The 22,182-nt window shown below is 35.0% G+C and overlaps 1 protein-coding gene across 2 annotated transcripts in view; it reads left to right on the plus strand.

Annotated features, from left to right (window-relative positions):
• The window catches only part of NRG3 (neuregulin 3), a 432,966-nt gene that overhangs the window by 402,243 nt on the left and 8,541 nt on the right, over nt 1–22,182 (plus strand). For both annotated transcript variants that reach the window (XM_072423133.1, XM_072423132.1), the window contains exons 5-8: nt 1,061–1,163; nt 4,548–4,674; nt 7,767–7,894; nt 12,772–12,942. In XM_072423133.1, coding sequence (XP_072279234.1) covers nt 1,061–1,163; nt 4,548–4,674; nt 7,767–7,894; nt 12,772–12,942 — 529 coding nt within the window. The remainder of the gene's footprint in view (nt 1–1,060; nt 1,164–4,547; nt 4,675–7,766; nt 7,895–12,771; nt 12,943–22,182) is intronic.

The raw sequence follows: 22,182 nt of genomic DNA on the forward strand, positions 1-22,182 counted from the left end.
TTTTATAGTAGTTTCTAATAATAATAAATTATAGTTGCAACCATAAACTAATAGAGAAGAAGGGCTCATAAAACGTTACTACATTTTTGTCACAGAAGTAAGGTGGAGCACTGCTACTCTAAACCTATCAATAGACTATTGATAAAGTTAAACTCTGAAAACAAGCCAACATATTGTATGTGAGTACCTTAGTGAAGAACCTGCTAGATGAGCCAGTTAGCCCTTTTATTTCTGGGTCTCTGAGCTTCGAGAGAACAGCGATGAGCAGCCATCTGTCCTTGGCAGTAATGGCTCTATCAGGATGGATGATCTTCTTGGTAATTGAAATTTGTCCTTTTTAATTTTCCACACTGGCTAATTAACTTATTTATTTGCAAACAAACAGGGCAATGCACCATTGTGTCAGATTATCTTATCACAATCAACAACAAAAAATGGGTGTCTGCTTACATTTTTTAGCCTACCAGACCTCTGGTTATGTCAAAATGTACTTTTAAATAGTTAAGATTTTCAGATTGTTGCAAAGCAGTAACTAAATTGTCCATGTTATCAGCCTTGTATTTTGTATAAGGCACATTGAACACAATTTTCTATCATTGCACCACATTTTTATTCTAAATTACAATATATATATATATATATATATATATATATATATATATATATATATATATATATATATATATATATATATATATATATATATATACTTTACATGTTAGGCTGTATTATATGTGGGGCAAAAATGACTTTTATCTTCTGAATTGTATGATCTATTGTGAATTGATGCCTGAATTGATGATTGTAAAATTCCGATGTAACATCAAAATAATATAAATATGAAGAATAAAAGCACATATATTTTCTAAAAGGCAAGCAAAGCTTGCTTTAAAAAAGTTGGGTCCGCTGCTTTAAAAGCCATGGACATGGAAATAACTGACTATTATAGTATTTCTTCCACAGAGTGTAGCTTGTTCACAGATTTCCAGGAAGTGAAATGGCTTTGATGTTTCTATTGTAAGCCAATCCACCATCTAAAAATTCATGTTTTTGCTTGCAGAGAGTGAAGAGGTTTACCAACAGCAGATCCTGTCAATCTCCTGCATTGTCTTCGGCATTGTAGCTGTGGGTTTGATTTGTGCCGCCTTCTACTGCAGGACAAAGTAAGATGTTTGGTTTTAGGAGTTGTGATAGAATGTGAGTTCATATAAAGTTCTGTCTTTTTGATACAAATTAATTTTTGTATTGAAATGCTGGATAGTTTTTCCTGGGGGAGGAGCATTCAGGACTGACCTTTACGTGTTCATAGTGCACCAACTTTACAATATGTTTAAAATAACAGACTATTATGAGAAATAATGTAGGACTGGAACAATGCTATGATGATGTTGTAGTTAACAACTGTTTTCCTGAAAAGGGCATAATTGCCTAATATTGGCAAAACTGCTGCTATATGTTATGATAAATATTTCATTACAGATTAAAATGGACTAGTAGCCTACCTAATTTGTTAAAAAAAAAATACATTTAAAACAGTCTACACCCTTTATGAATAGTTGCTCCTTTGATTTGGTGGAAAGTGCATCGAACTGAGTACTAATGTAAATAGAGAAATAGATAAATTAAAATATTTAGGTATATATATGTTTTACTATCTGAATATGTAATTCTGATCGGACAGTCTTATAATTCATCAAACTCCACTGCACAGCCAAGTAAGTAAGTCAGCTGCCAACTGGCAAGAAGTTAGCAGTGGTATATTCATTCTTTGGTGAACGGTCTGAAAGTCAGCAAATCTGCACCAAGAAAATAGATATTATTTCTATATTTATACAATGTAGCTAAGGGAAGTAGAGAAAAAGACTTCCTGCTGTAAATGAAAAACACTCTGCATTAGAGATAACACTGGGGTTGATTTACTAAAGGAATTTAGGTTTTTTGTTTAGCAAAGTAAATAATCACTCTGCAAAGAATAATTCAATTCGTCTAATGGGTGAGGTAACGCTTTGCTGACTTCTGCCAACCAATTGTGTCATTGACTTGTTGAGATGAGTTTCACTAACTTCATTTGTATTTTTCTAATGGGAAGCAATACTTACATTTTATAAAACATAAGCAATAATATTCAAATTAATATGCAATAGGAGAGATTCAAGTGCAGGAAATAAAAACAATATATAATAATCCAATCGAATGCAACTGTTCCCTTAGGAAATGGCACAGACACAATGCTTACATTTTGTCTCAAAAGCCAGGGAACCTATGGGCACAGACATATGAAGTTGGCCAATACCAGAACTTGACTGGAGTATTTTAAAGGGAATGGTTAAAGCAAACTTTTATTAAGGAGAAAGTGTAGCATATAAGTTAACTGTTGTATATCGGGTAGGGGGAAGAATGAGTGGGTGGCACCCCACTGCGCTCTCTCCCCTCCACTACCATTACAATTGTTCGTGGATCCACCAGAACAGATCCATGAACAACGAATGATGAGCGCTGTACACACGCCAGATTCTCCTCCAATATCAGCCCTTAGGTGATTATCGGACGAGAACCATCTGACGTGTGTACGTAGCCTTAAAGGAGAAATATTTATATTTGTGTAGATGAAAATTTCTGCTTTGGCACTGTTTAAGTTTATGATCACAAAAATATTGGCAGCAAGGCTCAAAAAAAGTGATATCACTTCCGAGGATTCTAGCTGTTCCAAAGCAAATACTTCTATGAGTCTCATAGTGTTTACATGTCTCCACAAAATAAATTTACTAAAGAACTTAGAGTTCATCTTTAACATTTCCAGAAGCTAAGCCAAGCAAGAAAATGTCAATACTCATATAAAGTGCATTGCAACTACATTGCATTTTCACAATCAGTTATATTCCTTACTATATGCTGTATTTGCAAATTGATCAAGGGAAGTGTGGAAATTAATAATGGAACTCTTAACTACTTTCCTTTAGGGATTGATTTACCAAGGTCTTGATCTCAGTGTGCCGATTTTTTTCTTGACTTTGGAAATCCAATTTGCATACATGCTGAATATTTAAATATTATAGATATTAAAAAGATCAAAGAGTATGAAGTTGTTTGCCTGGACAATTCATGGAGACTTCAGTTTTTAGATAAATGATCTAATAAGTTTCCCTTACGGCACATTCTTGAAAAACACCATATAGGATAATTTGTAAAACAAAATCTTATCGGGACATTTTATGTTTGCACTTCTTTTATAGTTTCAGAATATTTACAATATATTTCTTCTAAATCCCATGTAGTTTAGTGCTTTACTATTTTGTAGTATTGCGAGGGCATAGTAAGTGTGTCCCCTTGTTGGTAAAGGTACAGATTGGGCAACTAATTTTCTCCATGAATTGAAAAAAAATACATATATATTTGCAAGTGTAGAAATTTGGGGTAAAGTGGGGATGTGGAAACATGTCTCAAGTGAAACAATGAATGTAGTTTTTCTGTAAATCTACTAAAATGTAAAAGCATGTGTCTAGAAAAGCATTTTTAAAGCCATCCACCAACTTTACAAATTAAGTTAAAGTGCAACTTCAATTTTAAAACACTTTACTGTGGAAAGAAAGATAAGGAGACTTATCTGCCTGTTCACAATCTTCTGTTCAATGCAAACTGCTCTGCGTATGCACAGCTCAGTTTATGATCCCAACATACCCCGGTGCAGTGAATAATGGAGTTATGTCATATTTGCCTGGCCAATTACGGTGGAGGAAATGTTTAATTCCACTTTAATTGCACAGGTTTTAAAAATAGTATTGTGCCCAAAAATATATGTGTTCCCAGTGGTGGAAATACTTTTTAATCAGGAAAAAAAAATGGGCAATGCAAAGTGGTGGATATGAACCATATTTTTTTTAGACTGCTTTGGCAAGGGCCAGAGAAAGAAGGAAAATGCTAGCGATGAAATGTATCAAATAAAGTTTTACCCTTTGTGTAGCTGGGCAATAGTGTATTTTGCACCTGCATTAATGTTTTGCTAATGTGTTTTGCTTTCTTTTATGAATTTATATTTATTTTTTTCAAATAAATCTAAATCTTTTCAGATTCGTGTAAATCTTTTCACGTGAATCTTAAGCATAGTTTATTTACCTTCAGAATTCTAAAAATTTATGTAGAATTGAAAACATGTTTCTGCAACACTTGTTATTTAGAATGTTTATTATTAGTTCCTAAATTGAAAGTATTTGCCTCATGTCTCAATCGGCCTTAAATTGATTCATTTATTAAAATACTGTTTTATCTCTTGCACAGGTTTATGTACACCCAATTACTCAAAAATATAATTTTTTTCTGTAAAGAACAATCAGGTGAAAATGGCCCTGGCTGTTAGTTCAAAAATGTATATATATTTTACCTGTTCAATCATTATAATATTTGATGACCTGGTTAGGGCTCTTTTGTCACAGAAAACGTGTATTGGATGACTCTTTATAAAAGGAGAAAGTAAAATATTTTGCACTAATCAACATCTTATTTACATGCCCAAATAGACATGCACATGTTTGTTTGTTTTTTCTGTTTAGAAGACAAACAAAAATAATCCAAGAGCAGCTGAAAGAAACACAAAATGGGAAAAACTATAGTCTTCACGCATCCAGTTTGCTAGCAAAGGCAAAGAGCTTTGGAGAAAATAGAGTACAACTACATAATGTAAGTATATCATTTTTTTCATATTCACGTATGTTGTTTTGGCTCAGTGTAAACTAAGGGTGTCAACCTACAGCCCGCAGGCCACATTCGGCATGTGGAGCTTCCAGATCCGCCCTCTCCTCATACCCCCACTGGTCGGGCGCACGCATCTCCTATGTTCCTTTATTAGTTTGAGCTACCAGGAGAGGGAGCTTCCTGAGCATGCTCAGTATGATCTTTCTTAAAGTGGGCGTGTACTTTAGACCTGGCAATCAGCTGTGGCTGCTCTCCACCCACCTTGTACTGTGAGATAATCCCAGCAGCAGCATGAGAGCTGTGTCTGTGTCCATGCAGCTGTCACTATCCCCATGTATAAACCTTCAAATCTCCTTCACTAATTATCATACAAATGTGAAATTTTCAGGGTACCAAGGGGACCCTGAGAGCTGTTACTAAACATAACAAATTGCCAGATACAGGGTCGCAAGCATAAAATCCAAACAGTCTTGGTTGTTTTCACATTAAGAGGGGCTATTTCAAGGTCAGGGTCCCCAAATGCATGTTGAGGACCACCTTGGGGACACTCCTATGGAAATGAACATTAGAGTACTGCCAATTAACTGTGTGTTGCGGTGCCCCATAAAGTTCACAAAAATTCAAGGCTGCGTTCAGACTGATGATGATGATGCGATGGGGTTACCCCTTTGTCATGCCATGGAACCCTGGCTTGGGGGAGACGCTCAGTAACACTCCTAGGGTCAAAACATCAGAGATGTGGTGTGAGCAGCTGATGGAGTGCCTGTTACATATAGCTGAACACTTTCCTTCTGTGAACCCTAAATTTTCAGGAACAGGAAGATGTAGGGAACTGAAGGTGTAGCAGTAAGAACGTGTACCCCTTGGCTCTCACAGGAATTGTATTTCCTCGAAAATATTCATTGCAGAGATTTTGGGGTACAAAGAAGGTTAGTGCCCCCCTATAACTGACAGGACACATTGTATGGTGTAGTTTCTGCTCTCTGATACAGGAATGGTGAGTGGGGAGTAATATATGATCGGCCAGCATTGTATGATATACTTAGTTTTGTATATTTTATTAATAAAATGTTGCATTAATAAAATGAGCATCAAATGGTGAGTGCAGAAATTCTTGATTTGTCTTTTATTTGGTGCATATACATTACGTTAAGTAGAAAAATGTAATTTAAATTAAAACTTTTGAATGTCAATAGCAGCCCCCAGATGAAAAAAAGTTGGGCACCACTGGTTTACACAAATGGTTGTGAAGTGGTGTGGCTGCTGCTTCTTAACATCGTGTTATCAGATGACAATAACCATGCGGGTGTTTGTCCATAGCAAATGACAAGCACAGGCATCTGCTAAAAAAAACGCTATCAAATGGAAGATCCTGCTAGTAGTGCCTGAGAATGTATGATCTACAATAGTGATTGAAGAACACTTAGCAACAGTCTACCAAAACCACCTCTGTGAACAATTGCTTTGAATGACAGAGCAGTCAATCAGCTGTTAATAAGCTATCAACTAGCCAGTATTCCAATCCTAAAATGCTGAAGAAGTGTCTAACTGAACCAAGCCTTACTATACCAGTGAATGTTTTCTAACTGATCTACATAGGAGTTCTTTAGAGTAAGATAACAAATACTTCAATAAATCAAAGCACCCCTAATTACCACAAGCATATGTAAAATATTCATAAATATGTTACACTCTATTTTGATAAAGAACCATAAAAAATATATAAAGTTGTTTGAAGACAGTAATTGTACGTCTTACCTGCCCTATTTGCTAGATGGTGATATTTTATTTCTCCGTCTGCTCAAATGTTCTACAACATCCTTATTGTTAATTTAAAGAATAATCAGTATCTGTCAATGTAATCTATTTTTACATTTTGATATGAGCTGACATTGCACTGTCTGTAGTACTGAAAAAATGAATAACATCTACAAAGATGTGGATTTCGGCTTCCCATCCTGTGACAGCACAATTACATTGTCTTCAGCAGCATATAAAATCACATCTCTCAATTTTCTATTATGTTAGTAGGTTATATCAATATTTACACACACCTTTTCTACAGGGACTGAGATCTGTTTAAATAAAGGTTCACATTCAGTGTTTGCAGTTGCCTTATTTTATACTAAACTATAATAAATAATAGCCTTTTTAAAATCTTATAACTAAATCTAGACATTTATAAAATTGAATCTTAAAAAAAAGCTATACAGTAACATATATATGAAATATCAATAGTTAGGAGACAGTATAGCAAATAAATTGAATGTTGTACATTGAGCATCACATATTGCCTGCCCTTTTCCCTGGCACCTTTATCCACCACTGAAGTGAGAATATCAGGTACTTTCAGTATTAGGGCATACATTTACACCCTTCTGCCTCCCATATTGGCAGGTTGAGGGCTGCTAATATTATAATGATTATTATTATCTTGTATTTATATAGCGCTGACATATTACACAGTGCTTTACAAAGCCCATAGTCACATCACTAACTATCCCTCACAAAATAATGCCAGAGCCATATGTCATTAACAGTCTTAGGACAATTTTGGAGGGAAAATTTAAAATATCAATAGTTTTATTGTATGTAGAAGCAAGGCATGGGTCATATGGCCCACCCTAGGAATATAAACACTACTTGAAGATCTATATAATATCTATATCATATCTATTAAGTGCTACATCCCACACCTTTTGGATTGTAAGCGCTTCTGTGCAGGTTCCTCTCCTTCTTTAGTGTCATTGTTTGTATCTGTCAATTCAACCCCTATTTAATGTACAGGGCTGCATAATATGTTGGCACTATATAAAAATTGATTATGAATAATAATAATAATAAAATTAATAATTTATGAATTTATATCCATATAGCATTTTTGTTGATTACATTCAGCTACTCTGATTAACTATATTAACTTACTGTAACTAATTAACTTTAATAATTCATTAATAGTTATGTATGAAAATTGTTTTTCTTTAACATAAAATACTTTTAGAAGCAATGCCATACAATTTGAAGGTAGCCTTAAAAATGGTGAACGTAGACCTTAGGCTCTTGTTTTTTTTTTCCAGTATACAAAGTCAGAGTGCAATCCCGAGCCAATAAGAGAGAATGTCATGGAATCCAGCTTCTCTGAAACGCAACCGTTCTCAGAGTCTGCACAGGCGGACAGAGGAAGTCAGTCAATAAAGCATCATCGGTAAGAACGTGTGGCAGTCTAAATGAGTTTAAAGAGGTGTTTAAAGCTTTTATGCAATGTACCTTTTACAAAACTTGAAATGTAACTAAATCTATGTAAAAAATGAGGATACCAACTTTGCCAAAAAGGTTGAATGCCAGAGATTGTAAATATAGGAATCTGTTAAATCCATTTGAAATCTGCAGCAAATGTACAGCACATATGGACCTAATAGTGGTCAGGGTAGTCAGTCTTGAGATTCAACTTTTTTATACACAAATCTTCTATTTTATGTGTTTTACTGTGCATACAGTTCCTACATCACAAAACAAGAATACAAGCTGTGATCAAAAGATATGTGATTCCTGCCGCTGATTGGCATCCATTGGATAGACAGGATCCTTAATACGGGAAGAAGAGAATCTAACCTTAGTAACACTGTATGATAAATTTCAACATTTCTGTACACACAGTCAGTTATAAGCAATGGTTGAGAGAAGCAGTGTTTTAAAGTGTGCCCTAAATCATCAGTCACGAACAACGCATTAACATAAAATTGAACTCCAAAAAAAAAACGTGACATGTTAAAGTGAGTTTATAGTGATGCTGCAGTGAACATGAAGATGGTTTACAAGTGGTTTGAGCGATTTCATAATACCGGACTTGACCGAAGATGAGGAGAGATCAGGTCATCCTGATCAAAAACCCAAGAGAATGTTAAAAGACTAAGCAAATGTATCTGATTAAGCAAATGATTGACTATTGGGGACATTTCTGAACATCACTTTTTTTGGTTCAGTTCAAAACGAATAAGTGTGAAATTTGTTCCACATGTTTTGATGGTCTAACAAAAGCAACAGCATTTGTCAGTTGCAATGGAGTTCGTCATTCACTATGGATTTGGCACTATGCAACCTCTGGCTCTTCCTTCAAGTCAAACTGGCCATGATGAGGCAGCCATGACAGCACAACAAAAGACATTCAACAAATGGGACATCAAGAACTGCTTCAGAAAGTGACAAGAAAAAATGGGATAATTGTTTGAAAGAAGTAGGGAGTATTTTGAGTGGGATTAATGGCAATGTGTCTCTCACTGTAATTTTTTTTAATTTAAATATTTGCAGTATTTAAGACACTTGAAACAGAAAACGAACCTAATATAAAATGCATTGTCTTATTACAATATCAAGACTAGGCATACAAAAGACAAAACTGACCCTGCAAAACAGTACACTCTAAGGAAGGGATTACAGGCACTTTGTTTACCCCAGTTCCTGGTGGCTGTTACTAAGGGGTGGATTTTAAAGTGAATAGTTTTTAATGTACATGCTGCTTCCAAAGCAATTGTATATGGCAAAAGTACTTCCATAGCAGAGGGTATGAAATGATGGAAAAAGGCTAGGCAAAGACTGGAGAATTAAAATAGCAGTAGTATAAAAAAAAAAAGTCATAGTGCCAGTACATGCATCGCACATAAACTTAATTTAGGCAATAACACAAGTGCTTCCTAAACTATCCATATACCGCGCAATATTTTCCAGGTGATCAGTTAGATGACAGATTTTACCCAAAATGTGTAAAATTGATTGAGTTTGACAGATTGTTGAGCAGAATTCCAACCAAGGATTAATCAAGTCATTTTGATTTTTATTGATTGGTTAACCATCTTATTAAAATCTCAAACACTTTTTGTATAACACTTCTTTAAAAGCAGGAGTCTGACATCTAGAGCTTTAAATTCTGGAAAAAAGGAAACGTGTGTGATTAAAGACCCAACAGGTCCAGGTAATACCAAGCACGGCTAGGTAACCGCACATGTGGGTAACATCTTTGTATATGTGGCTAAAGCTGTACAGGACTAAGAAATATAGTTGATGGTCAATGCAGACCTGAAGGGTTAAGAAGGAAAAGTAAAAAGGTGTATGAGCAAGGCAGGAAATATTAGGTTTGTAAGTCTTTAAAAGACGTTAAAAAAATTGGAAGAGCCGGGACACTGGCTTATTTATTCAAATGGGAACTATAGCATTTAGGTATCACCCAGACAATGTATCTGTTTAGTACATGTTAACTTAGTATAAAATCACTGACAAAATACCAGCTAATGATATAACTAACATAAATTGTTTTAATATCACAAATTAGGAACACTACACACTGTAATAATATTTGTATGCTTTTATCCTTTGTTCTTGTATACCAACATACTGAAAATTGTCAATTGTGAACAAATGGTATATAAATGTGATATGTTTTATAGTATGATGGGTGTCCTTTGATGTCATCAAACATATTTTACAGTAAAGCAAATGGCATACACTGTAATGAAAAAAAACTGTGTTTTCAATGACAGATGTCAAGTCTAAACCCTTTCATCTTATAACCTTTTTTCTCATCACACAGCTATTTCTTCAACAAACCTCCATACCAAAGGTTGTGTACTTGTTATCAATGATATTTAAAATATGCTGGCTTGTATCAAAGGCTTACATAACTGTAAAAGAATGAGATTATTCAAGTGTTGAGGGAAAAGAGCCACAAAATAGTAAACTGATTGTTTAGTGAATTTCAAGGGTTAGTCAACCCAAGTGATGTTTTAGTCATAGATGGAGCCTGGTGGGATAAATCAGATACTGCCCTTTGATTTTGCCACAGGAGCTCCCAGGTCATATCCACAAGCTTCTGTGTCTGTTTTACTTACCTTTGATTGTTGGCATGTTCCTTTTCCTTTTGGATGGACTATACCTTTAAGTAGAATGTATCTATTTTGATATGCTTTGATAGCATCTCTTAACACCATGAGAACAAATGACTTCCTAAAACATCCTAAAATTCACCAAAAGAATGTGGTGCAGTACAAATAATTTAAACAAAAATATGTAATATTATAGTTATACAAGTTACTAGCTATGTAAGTAATGTCATATTTATTAATAAAAGTGGTAACAAAGAGAACAAAAATCATTTCTAAAATGTTCCTTAAAAAATTTCCTTTTTAAGGAACAACATGGTTTAGGGTCCAGGAGTTCAGGAATTATTAAACAAAAACTTACAGAACCACCACAGCGCAAAAGAAGTAATGTCACAATCTATCTCCCCTTCCTCCTAGAGAGGTTGATTGATGGCTTTGATGGATTGATGTTTCTTTGTGTCAGACCTGTTGAGAGTTCAGCAGTTCAGATCTTCTTTATGTGTTCTGTGATTACATTGCATGTTACTAGCTTAAAGCCACAACAGTGACCCCTCTCTTTAGACTGCATCTTTTGAAAAAGAAAGGAAGGCAGCTGCATCATATGACTGAATTTTAAATAAATTATTTTTATACTTGGAGATTTTTAATGCATGTATTATAGTATTAATATTGTTTTAATTGTGATTATTTTGTTTTACATTCCGACACCAAATAGCCTAATTTTTCTTTATGTTTAGAACCGAATGTATGAAAATACATATCATTAATAGTGTTGTTTTTGCATGTAATGTAATTTGCAATACTAATATAGTCATTAATAGTCTTTAGTATAAAATCAACTCTGAAAAATGCTGATAGTTGATAGAATACCTGCTATTATTTATACTTCCAGCACCATCTTCTGTCCCATTCATCCCATGCTGCCACTATTTCTCAAAACTCATATACAGCTACAATGCTTGATCTGTTCAGCTAGGAGGGGACATTTTGGGTGTTTTTACAGGATTTCAGTTTTCTTTGGTTTTGAAGGTGAAAAAATGTAACTCCTGATATCTGAGTTACTTTCTACTAACTACTGCACTCTATTTATCTCTGCACTCTGCATTGCTTCCAACTGGCCTCTGGACTGTTACACACAATGACTACAAGTCATTACTGCTTTACCTACTCTTGTCCCGTGCCCTCTACACTAGATTCTTCTGACTTTTGCACTCTGACTTTTTTTTACTACCGAACTCAGCATTCTGATTTTTTACTCCTGCCCCGTGTACTTATTATGGCACTCTGCACTACATATCACTGATTTCTGCACTATGCGTTATTATTATTATTATTATTATTATTATTATTATTACTTGATTCCACACAAATCATTTTCTAACAGAACCATGCTAAACAAACACAGGAGATTAAAATGTGCTCCCTTTGTTTCTAAGAAAAAGGCACCTCATTTCCCTGGTAACCAGGAGGGGGCATCCCAGCAGGGCAGTGGCTTGTGGAGTAGAGCCGTGTTTAAGAACATAGCATGACTCCTAACGTGGGCTAGTGAGAGTTGTAATAGTTTAGACAAAGGTTACCAGCAAAAATGGACTAAGGTTGAACATTATTAACTACAAATGTACTGGGACAAATTTAGGTTTCCTAACCCTTGAGTACAAGTAATAGAACAGAATGTGCTTTTTGTTCAGTGGATGTAAATATTCACTTTCTGCAGAGGAGTGCAGCAGAAGTGATAACAGACTGTGATTTAAATGTTTAGCAGTTATGAATTGGCTAAACAGTTGCTTGATCTTTATTCAGTATCATGCACCAGAATGATGATGCCAAAGATGCAGATTGTAGGGTGATGCATAGAAAAGGCAGAGCTGCAGAAGGCAGGCATAGCTTGAACAGGAGACAAGTAGCATTGGTATGTCATGTATGCAATCTATATGTATAACACCTTTAGAATTAAATACAATCTACATAACTACAGAGGGACATTGTATTCCCTGTTTATTTACAGCATTGTGTGTGTTTCCTAATTACAGCTCTACTTTACGTAAACAAAACTAATCAGACTATTTTTAATAATATTTTTTAATTGTATAATGCATGTTGTCATTATCATAACTCTATAGTTATTTCATTTAATTTCACTGTTTTGCTGTTAGCTAAACGATGGCAAATTGGAAAGATATTAAGTGATTCCAATGTGTTTGATGTGTAGGAACCTTTCGACATGCTGTAGTCCCAGCCAAAGGAGTAGAATGTTGCAAAGAAATGCCTTTCGGAGAACTCCCCCTCTGCCCAGAGGTCGTCTCAATGGGATTACTGGACCAGCATATCAACAGCTGGAGGAGCCTGGGCTTATAGATCAGGACACAATACCTTGCCAAGGGTAGGTGATGAAAACCACTAGAGCGTGAAAATGCAATATCAATCTCAAGATTAAAAAAAGAAGAAACGTATCTGCTTTAATCTGTCTTGTGAGCATCTAACTTCTCATGATCCCAGAGCATGAAAAATTTAAATCAGAGAAATATTTTAAACATAGACAGCTTTAGGAAATGGTGCTTTATTTTTCAAATGGTGCAATAGTGCGATTCTTTCATTCTATTTTTTAAAACTTTTAATTTTACTATTTGTCATTAACTACTTTAGGTGTTGGTAGTTTCTATATTAAGAATAAGATATAATTTATCATAATTTATACTTTAAAGAAAAGGTTTATCCAAAACAGCACGCTACAGTTCATTTACATGTTGCACCCCCCCTCCCCCACAGGAGTCTGGATAGACTAAAAAGTTTTCCAGTTTTTCCTCCTCCATACCAGTGGTTACACCCTCCAGGTACAGGACCCAGCAACACCAACTGACCTACAAATATTGAATTTTAGTCTTTGCAGATATTGAATTACAGTCCTTGCAGGGAAAATTGTTAGTATATAGTGTCAGAAAGTACAATACCTCTCCAGGATACAAAATAAGGTTTTTCAGTTCCTTCAATTCTCCTTTGAATCTGATCTTCATTAAACAGGGAGGGATGGGGAAACAGCTGCCAAAGAGGGAATATTTGTTAGTCTTCTGGACAGAGATAACAATCCCAACGAAGAGGAAGCTCTGTAGCACTAAAAGATGAGAGTAAAACACTGTGAAAACTACATGACCATTCACAAGGGGATATCACACCAATGTGGTTACTTGTACAATAACTGCAGGACATTTTTTACTGCTTAACATACGGCAATGCCTAGTCTAACTCCACATTCTTCACCTATACCCAAGCCCCTGCTTAGTCTCAGAAGGCTAGTTGTGCTATCTCAGCACTTGGTTGCCCCCAGGGCTTATCCTTAGAACAAGAATTTGATGGAAGACCAGCAGTCTACAGAACTAAACAGGGCCAATAGGTATTAAATACCAAAACAAAAGACAGAAGCAGGTTTGGGTCAAGCCAAAGAGCATATAAAGGATACAAACAGCCAGGCCAGGTATCCAAGGTTAAAGAGAGTTACAGGTTGAGGTCAGAGCCAAAGGTCATACACAAGACCAGGGAACCAAAAGAGGCATCCAGGAGTAGGGCAAAATTATAGTCACAAATTAGGCAAGTGTCAGTCCTAAGTGACTAGAAGCCAGGCAGGTCAAGGTTCATAATGTTTGAAACAAGAAGGTAGCACAGACTTAGCAGAACCCAATACTATCACAAGCAAAGTGGATGGGGCAGGTGCAACTTTATTTAGCCACTGGCCACTTGGAAACAGAGGGGTATGGTCGGGGTTTGATGAGTGACTAGGCAACACAATGACTGTATGTGAGCATGTCCCATGTGATTGGCAGCAGGATATTTTGCGGGATATGTGCCTGCCCCATGCATGCTCTTACATTGAGCCATCACTGGCTACCTGACCAAGTTACTGGATGGCAGAGGACAGGTGAATCAATTCTTACAATCTGTTGAGATTTTTGTCTGCCTTTCATCTTTTTGTTTAAGCTGATATTGCACCGATGTCACAAATTACTACTATATAAGAGCACCACAATGTTGTATGTAGGTTAAATAAAGTTATGGGGATGAATTTGTTAATTTCTGAAAAATAAGATGCCGTGTAAAACTAGTCCAAACATTTTGCAGCTACATTGGCTAACATTCGTAGAAGATTGGCACTCATCCCTTATGGTAATACTGTTTACTTATAAAACTCAGATTACATGCTTAAGAAAGTAGAGAAGTTACTTTAGGGGCATAAAAGCTGGCAGTGCATTTCCATGCCATATTTGAAATTCAATTTGCTTTTTCCAACCCCCTAGGGAAAGTAATTTCCCTTTGCACACTTTACTTCCCAAGCAAAAGGAAAATCACTTTCCCCAGGGGGTTGGAAACTGCTTATGATGTTTGAAATATCCTAAATTAAATTAAAATTTCAAATTGCAACAGCCAGTGTTTGAGTTATAGCTATAAACTAATGTAAAACTCTAAAACAGGGTGATCAAACTTCTTTTGTCATTGCATATTTCAGTATCAAAACATGTTCTCTTGTTATTCTCCAAAATAAAAGAAAGAAGCCATGATTTATCTTGGGGATAGAACTAGAATGACCACAGTTTAAAAGATTACAAAATATATTGTGACATTACTGCACATAAAAGGAATGCAGCTGTCTTATGTAGCATAGCCAAGAAAGCAATTACAGCTAAATTTGTGCACCAATTGTTTCATTTAAATTGGGCAAGCACAAATAGCAAAATATTTAACACTATGCAATAAAATATTAGGGTTTTGAAGTGGTTGGTATTCCAAAGGCTACGTACACATGTACAACAATTGTCATTGAAAACGAACGATTGACGACCGATCGGCCTATAATCTTTAACAAAAAAAGTGCACAACGACTGGCCAATGACGCAGACGGATGAGGAAAGTTGCTGGAAATGAACGACCGTTCCTGCGGATCTGATTGGGCGATGATCATTTGCAATCTATTTTGTGTATGGTCGTTCAGTGATCCTGGATGGTTCTGCAGTACACTTTAACTAGTACACGTCACTACCTGCATTGTTCAAACGATCATATCTAGTGTGTGTACAATATTGGTAGATTATATTTGAACAATCGTATCCTCACAGCATGTACAGAATCATGCACTATACAATCATATTTTATTCTGATCCCACTTTATCCCCAAAATAATCGTGCATAATCGTTGATCGGTTATCAATCATTCATTTTGCAACAACAAATAATGCACGTGTGTATGTAGCCAAAGTAAAGAGATTCCTCATCATATGATTTTGGTTTACAAATGGACAGATGGATCAGTTAGCACTTCGGAAGGATTCAAGATTGGTATATTCCATTAGCAGCACACACATCCAGACATGAATTGCAGTGATGCTGCAAAGAAGAACATTTTGTACAACAGATAAAAAGATAAGAAGATAAAAAAATATAAACTGTGTACAAACATTTAAATTCAAAGAAAAGATACAAATATATGGAAGGTTTTACCTATACCTCTCTACTGCAGTTCATTAAAACTTACAGGTCTCAGTGTGGCTGGACTGTGATAAAAGGAGAAGCAGACTAATCAGCTCATCTGTTTGTCCCTCTGTTCTGTCGGCTTGCTGCTTGTTATCACATAAGCATTACATCATAGTTGGCATGACTTCTTGTACTTTGCTGTACATGGTATTGCAAATGATTGATACTGTCACGCTTGAAGAGACAGAGCCTCCAGGGGGCGCTACGGCTTGCTCAGAAGTGGTGTGAGCCTTGGGAAGGGCCAAGGTACATATTCTAAGAAGCAACCAGGTCTTTTCCAGCGCCTCTAGTGGTGAGAATGTTGCACTGCTGGCTGCTGCTAGGTTGCAGTCTCTCGGCACAGCAGGGTGGGCAAAATGATGCACGGTACCAAATCTCTAGGCGTAAGAATTGTCAAGGAAGGTTGGGGTTGAGGGAAGCAGCAAGCAAAAGAAGTCTCGTACAAGCCCGGAGTCAAGAACCAGAAATTCAGGAAATAGACACCAGTGACACACGGGCCACCGCAGACAAAGGGGAACACAGGAGACGCAGGAAGCAATAGGAAGCACAGGTGACACAGGAGACACACAGAGGACCGAGCAGAAAGAGAAGAGAGAAGGTGGGGGGGCCCTGCGATGGAACTGGGACAGGTGAGTATTGCAGGTTTAGTTCTGCTTTTAAGTCATGCCATTTTGGTTTTTTTTTTTTGGGGGGGGGGGGGGGGAGAGGGGGTAAAGGAATAGCTTTTTAGGATATGAATTCAAAAGAAATAATAATACTAGCAGCTTGCTGACAGTACAAAAACCAGGTAAGGGTTTTAAACCTTTGCTCTATGGCAAAATGCTAACAGATAGCTCAGACAACTTGTTCTGGGCTTCCATTATCATCTAGGCATATAAAATCAGTTGATGTTGATCAGAGAACTATATTAGTCACCAACCCCAAAAGTACATTTACCAATCCATGCTACTTTGCCATGTCCCTCTCGTTGTTGCTCTAAAAAAGCTGGGCTTCTTTTTATGATCCCAATTGTGAAATAGTTGTATACATTTATGCAAAGTCTTTTTATTTATACTTTACCAAAGCCATAGAGTTTATTAGCATTAACAGGTAACTGATTGGTTTCACTTGTTGCCAGAATTGCTTTTTATCATAGCATTATTTGTAAATAAGAAAAAGGTAGAAATATCATTGCAACTCACAAAATAATATCTTTATGCCTTCCCATTAATTTGTGCCAGTCTTTTTTTTAATTTTTTAATCTAAGATTACTCTTTGTTCATAGTTCAAAGAATTCCGTTCTCCATTATAGTCAATCTTCTTTGCCAACCTTATCCAGCAGTGAAGGCCTAACACAAATCTGGTAATATCACAGACATTTCCATGGAAACTGGTCTGTTAAGGCATGAATACAAAATTAGAGCTGCAGCTTACTGCTGGATAAAGACTAAGAGCAAGCAGGCCCTAGGAAGAAAAACATCATAAGTAATTAGGACTAATAGGTAAGGAAGGATAGAAAATTAGAGGCAAAAAGGACGTATATTTACATGTGTCCTTTTCAATAGCTTTCTTACAGCTGTTAGAATATAATTTATTAGTATCAATATATAGGAAACAACACTATATGCAATTGCTCTGAATTACGGAAAAAAGACAGTCTTAGTGAAACTGCGACATAAAGGGATACACAGATATGTGTGCTTTACCAGGATGTCTATTTTGCAAGATCGAAGGAATGAATAAATCTTTGGAATGGATAAAAAGTCTGTAATCTCACTATAAAAAGCATAGGGGGTCAGTGTGTTGTCTTACTATATATTATATAAGTATTATATTTTGTACAATAAATATAAAATAATATTTATCATTAATAATTTTTTAATCTATATACACATTATACAAATAGTAATTTTGTTTATGGTTTCTTACATGGCCCCCAAAAGCATAGAAAACTGCAGACATGACAAAAAAAATACCCATTTTCATTCTTGACTTGAATTTTTTCAACCCAGTTGGAGTTTTCGTATGTGGTATTTTTAAAACAGTAAGTGGTCTCTGGCTGTGGTAGGTGTCACCTAAAGCATTGGTTGTTACTGAAAGCCATTTTCCAGCATTAAACGAGGAAATTAATCAATGTGTTCCTGTACTTAGAATCCTGATACAGAGCACAGTAGTAGTTTACATTTTTTTTTATTTTGTATCCCAACAAAAATTGGGAACTTTTAAACCATAATTTTATTGTATCTATTTTACCCAGTAACACTGTATGGGCATTCTTTAAATCTTCACTATTAATACTGTATATAGCGGGAGTTTCTGGTTCCCATGTTTATCTATGCATCCTAATATATGTTTTTTCTCACTCTAAGGCCTGAGTGTCTGCTTTCCAAATTAACAGGAGCAGTTCATGCAAAGAAACCTACAAACATCTTGCAGTTTAGAGAATGTTGCATTCATGATTGGTCAGAGACTAGTGGGTATTTATGTAAAGTCCCTAAACAAAGGTGTTTTTATTTATGTTTGTATTTATTTGATTTTGTACATTTCCAAATTAGACTAATAAAGCTGACTATGGAAGGAACAATAAATTGTGAACTGAGAGACAGGTAATGGCACGAATATAAACTCTGTAAAGTGCTGCCTAATATGCCAACTATATAAATACATAACAAAAATAATACAAAATCATTTATCTCTTTGTTGAAAAAAAATGTTTAATTTAAGTTTATTGCCTGTGTGTGTATTTGAATATAAATCTAACATTTGCCTTTTATTTACATTTAATGTATGCTTATTGCCTAATATATCCTTTTTTTTTTTTTTTTGCTGTTGAGGTGGTATTTCTTCTAATATGTTATCAAATAAACCCAATTAAAAATATTAAGTTATATAGTAAATTATAAAATGGATAAACTAGAAAAGCTAAAAATCTCTTCCTCACATTTATTGAATAGCAGCAGGGGCACCTCTGATATTTTTTGTACTGAATAGAGATGACCCCTGTTGCTATTCAATAAATAAGAATAGTGGCTGTAGCCTGGATGAGATGAAAATTTTAAGATATATTTAGTTGGGTTCCTTGATATCAGCTTATGGTTATTAATTGCTATAGGTTGTGCTACATAAACTGCACTTTGCTGCTTTTGACCAGTTCAGTAAGTATGAATTTATACTAGTATATTTTTTATTGCAACCGGGGTATAGTGCAGAAGGCATTACATATACTCAAACATCAAAGAGCATAGATGGGTCCTGAATTAGAAAATAACATTGTACTTCAGATATATATAAAGCCACTTCTCATAAATATATTAGTGTCATTAAGTCCCACTAAAATGTTATATTTCTTTCAATGAACTCATAATGTAACTATATAACATTAAATGTGCTGTGCAGAACAAAATGTAAATTTGGTTAGTTTTCAGCTTGATTTGCAGCTTTCAAAGTATTTGACATTTAAGCACAGCATGGTAGTCAGTTCTACAAACGGCAATATATGATAACAACAAAAGAATGACCTTACCTATTATTTTGATGCCATTTATTATTTTTTTTCTAGTATAGTACAAAATGTTCCAGCTTCTACACAAATAGATTAGAAGTACAATTTCAGATGTGCTCTATATTTCTGGTCTTTGCTTGTGTCACTTTTTGCCATATTAATTATTTGATATTTTTCATGAAGTGATAAAGTATTTCTTATCAATACCCTTATGCTGAAGAAAACCTAAACCTGCAACGTTTTACAGTACATTGCAGTAGGCATTTCTAGGTGCCTGAAGGTCAGGTCTGTCTTGTTGTTCAATGTCCAGTGCACATAATGCAACTTTTCCAGGGTTTAATTACACCAATAATTCTCCTATGGCCTAAACAATTTGCATTTACCTTTGTAATGAATAATAGGATTCATATACTAACAGAGTAAAGCTGTTTACTTTGTAAAGTTGCAACTTTGCAGTGTTCTCTGAGCCTAGTAATACAGTAAATCTGAGTTTACCCTAAATACCTTATCTCATGCAAGGAAAAAGATGGTGGAGAGAGCTTCAGCTCATTTGCTGAGCATAGTAAGCATTCATTTTGCATTGTACTCACATTTAAAAAAATTCCATTGCCATTTTCCCTGTTTGTTTTTTTTTAGCTGAAAGCACTTTTGTTTATTATCTTTGCTGTTAGCTAACTTACAGACTGTAACAGAGGCAGCATCACACAGCAGCTCACAGCTGGGCAGGTGTTTTAATTTAGTGGTATTTTAATTAGAGTTTAATTTAATTTAGTTTAGAGAAAATTGGAATTCATACAGTGTTAATTATGTGGATGCATTAGCTATATTTGTAACATTTTGGTGTAGTTAAACTAAAAATACTACTATTGAAAAGGTTATCTAAATTATTTTTTCCTGTACAAGTCATTTTTAAAATTCAATTGAAAAGTATATGGGTTTTTTTTGTTGCAGTTTACAGGCAGATGCAATTTTCTAAAAACTGCAAAAAAAATTACAATTTCGCTTCCATGCAACCATTGCAACACAGGGAGATGTTCTGCCTAGAACTATTACTTGATCAGTTTTTAACAAAATTAAAAAAAACATTGGTTTAATTATCTCTTACATATCTATGTAGCAAAAGGAAAATGAAAAAGTTGTGAAAATGTCTAAAACTTTTGCAATGAATAAAACTGGCCTGGAGAGAATGCAGCAACTTTTAGGGATGTTTAGTGATGAGAAAGTAAACATCACCTGGTATACTGGCAGCCATTGTGTTAGTAATATGAAATGTATTCCAATCCTTGATTTATTTAAAGCTGTAAACATGCTATTTGTAATTAAACAACTTCATAATAGTTAATTGTGATGCATTGTTGAGCAGTCACCATTGGTTACATACTTTTATTTCTAGTTTCCAGCACAATTTAAGGTGAACGGAGCAGAAAAATGGATTCAGGCCAGACCAAATTTTGACTCAGAATGTCTAAATCATTTAAATTTTCTCGACCGTTCTGACCAGATTTTTCATTCCACTTACTTCTAGTAAAGGGATTAGTGGAATAGGAAACCAATTGGATTATCTTGTTCTTAGACTGATGGTGTCATATGGGATAATCAGGCTGATGATATAAATATTTTGATACATTGGGGTTGCTTTATAAAATAAGTGCAGTATTTTCACTTTCCAAAGTAAATTGTCTCTTATCTCGGGTATTTAGAAAAAAAAAAAATTACTTTACAAAGAATACCTAAAAATGTGCAAGGAAATGTGAAAAATAAAGTCAGCAAAATTTCACATCATTGTCTAAGCTGAGTGATTTTTATCTTGGAAACTCTTTGTAAAGCAAAGACTTATTATATAACTCTAAAAAAAAAAAAAAAATCAAACAAACAAACCACCTGCTCAGAAAATAAATTAGTGAATCCATGTAATTATTTTACTTTTTGTCTGGAGGTGAGAGAGTAATGGGCTAGTGGGTTGAACAGATGGACCTTGGAGGATTTTAAAGGATTTAGAGATAACTGTTTTTGGAATATTAGAGAGTCATATTTTTTGACACTTTTCAAACTTTATAAAATTAATAGTAGCTTGTAACTCAAACAAAGCAAACCAAAGTCTAATAAAAAAGAGCACATCTGTTAGATAAAGATAAAATCCTCCAGGTTTTTCATGGAATTCAGCTCCTTCCATTGTACAGTAATGGGAGTTTTTACATTTATATAGACAGCTCGTCTTTCCAAAAAGCCTAAACAGCATGTACTTACTAAATGTACATTGTGCAGGTTCGTTTGGCAAGTAATTGAAAAGAAATATTTTTTTATGTTGAACTCAGTAAACTTGCCCTTTACAGAACCATATTCATGTCTTCCTCTTTATACTGTTTAAGTTGTCATCAAGGCATCTGATGGAAATCTGTTAAAAATCATAAAAAAAGTCTACAGTATTTCCAACAAAGAACAAAATGTCTAGATTGGCATTTTTAATTGCTTAGATATTTCGACTTCTGCAATTTTGTTCCATCTGTCTGTATTTCTTATCACACCTGACAAGCCAGGCTTTTATTGCAGAGCTGCCAGGCTTCATTATTTGTTATGGAATCTGACAGCTTTGAGGTTAAAGAGTAGACTTAATAACAGTTT

This window comes from Pyxicephalus adspersus, chromosome 10 (assembly GCF_032062135.1).
Source record: "Pyxicephalus adspersus chromosome 10, UCB_Pads_2.0, whole genome shotgun sequence".
NCBI lineage: Eukaryota > Metazoa > Chordata > Amphibia > Anura > Pyxicephalidae > Pyxicephalus > Pyxicephalus adspersus.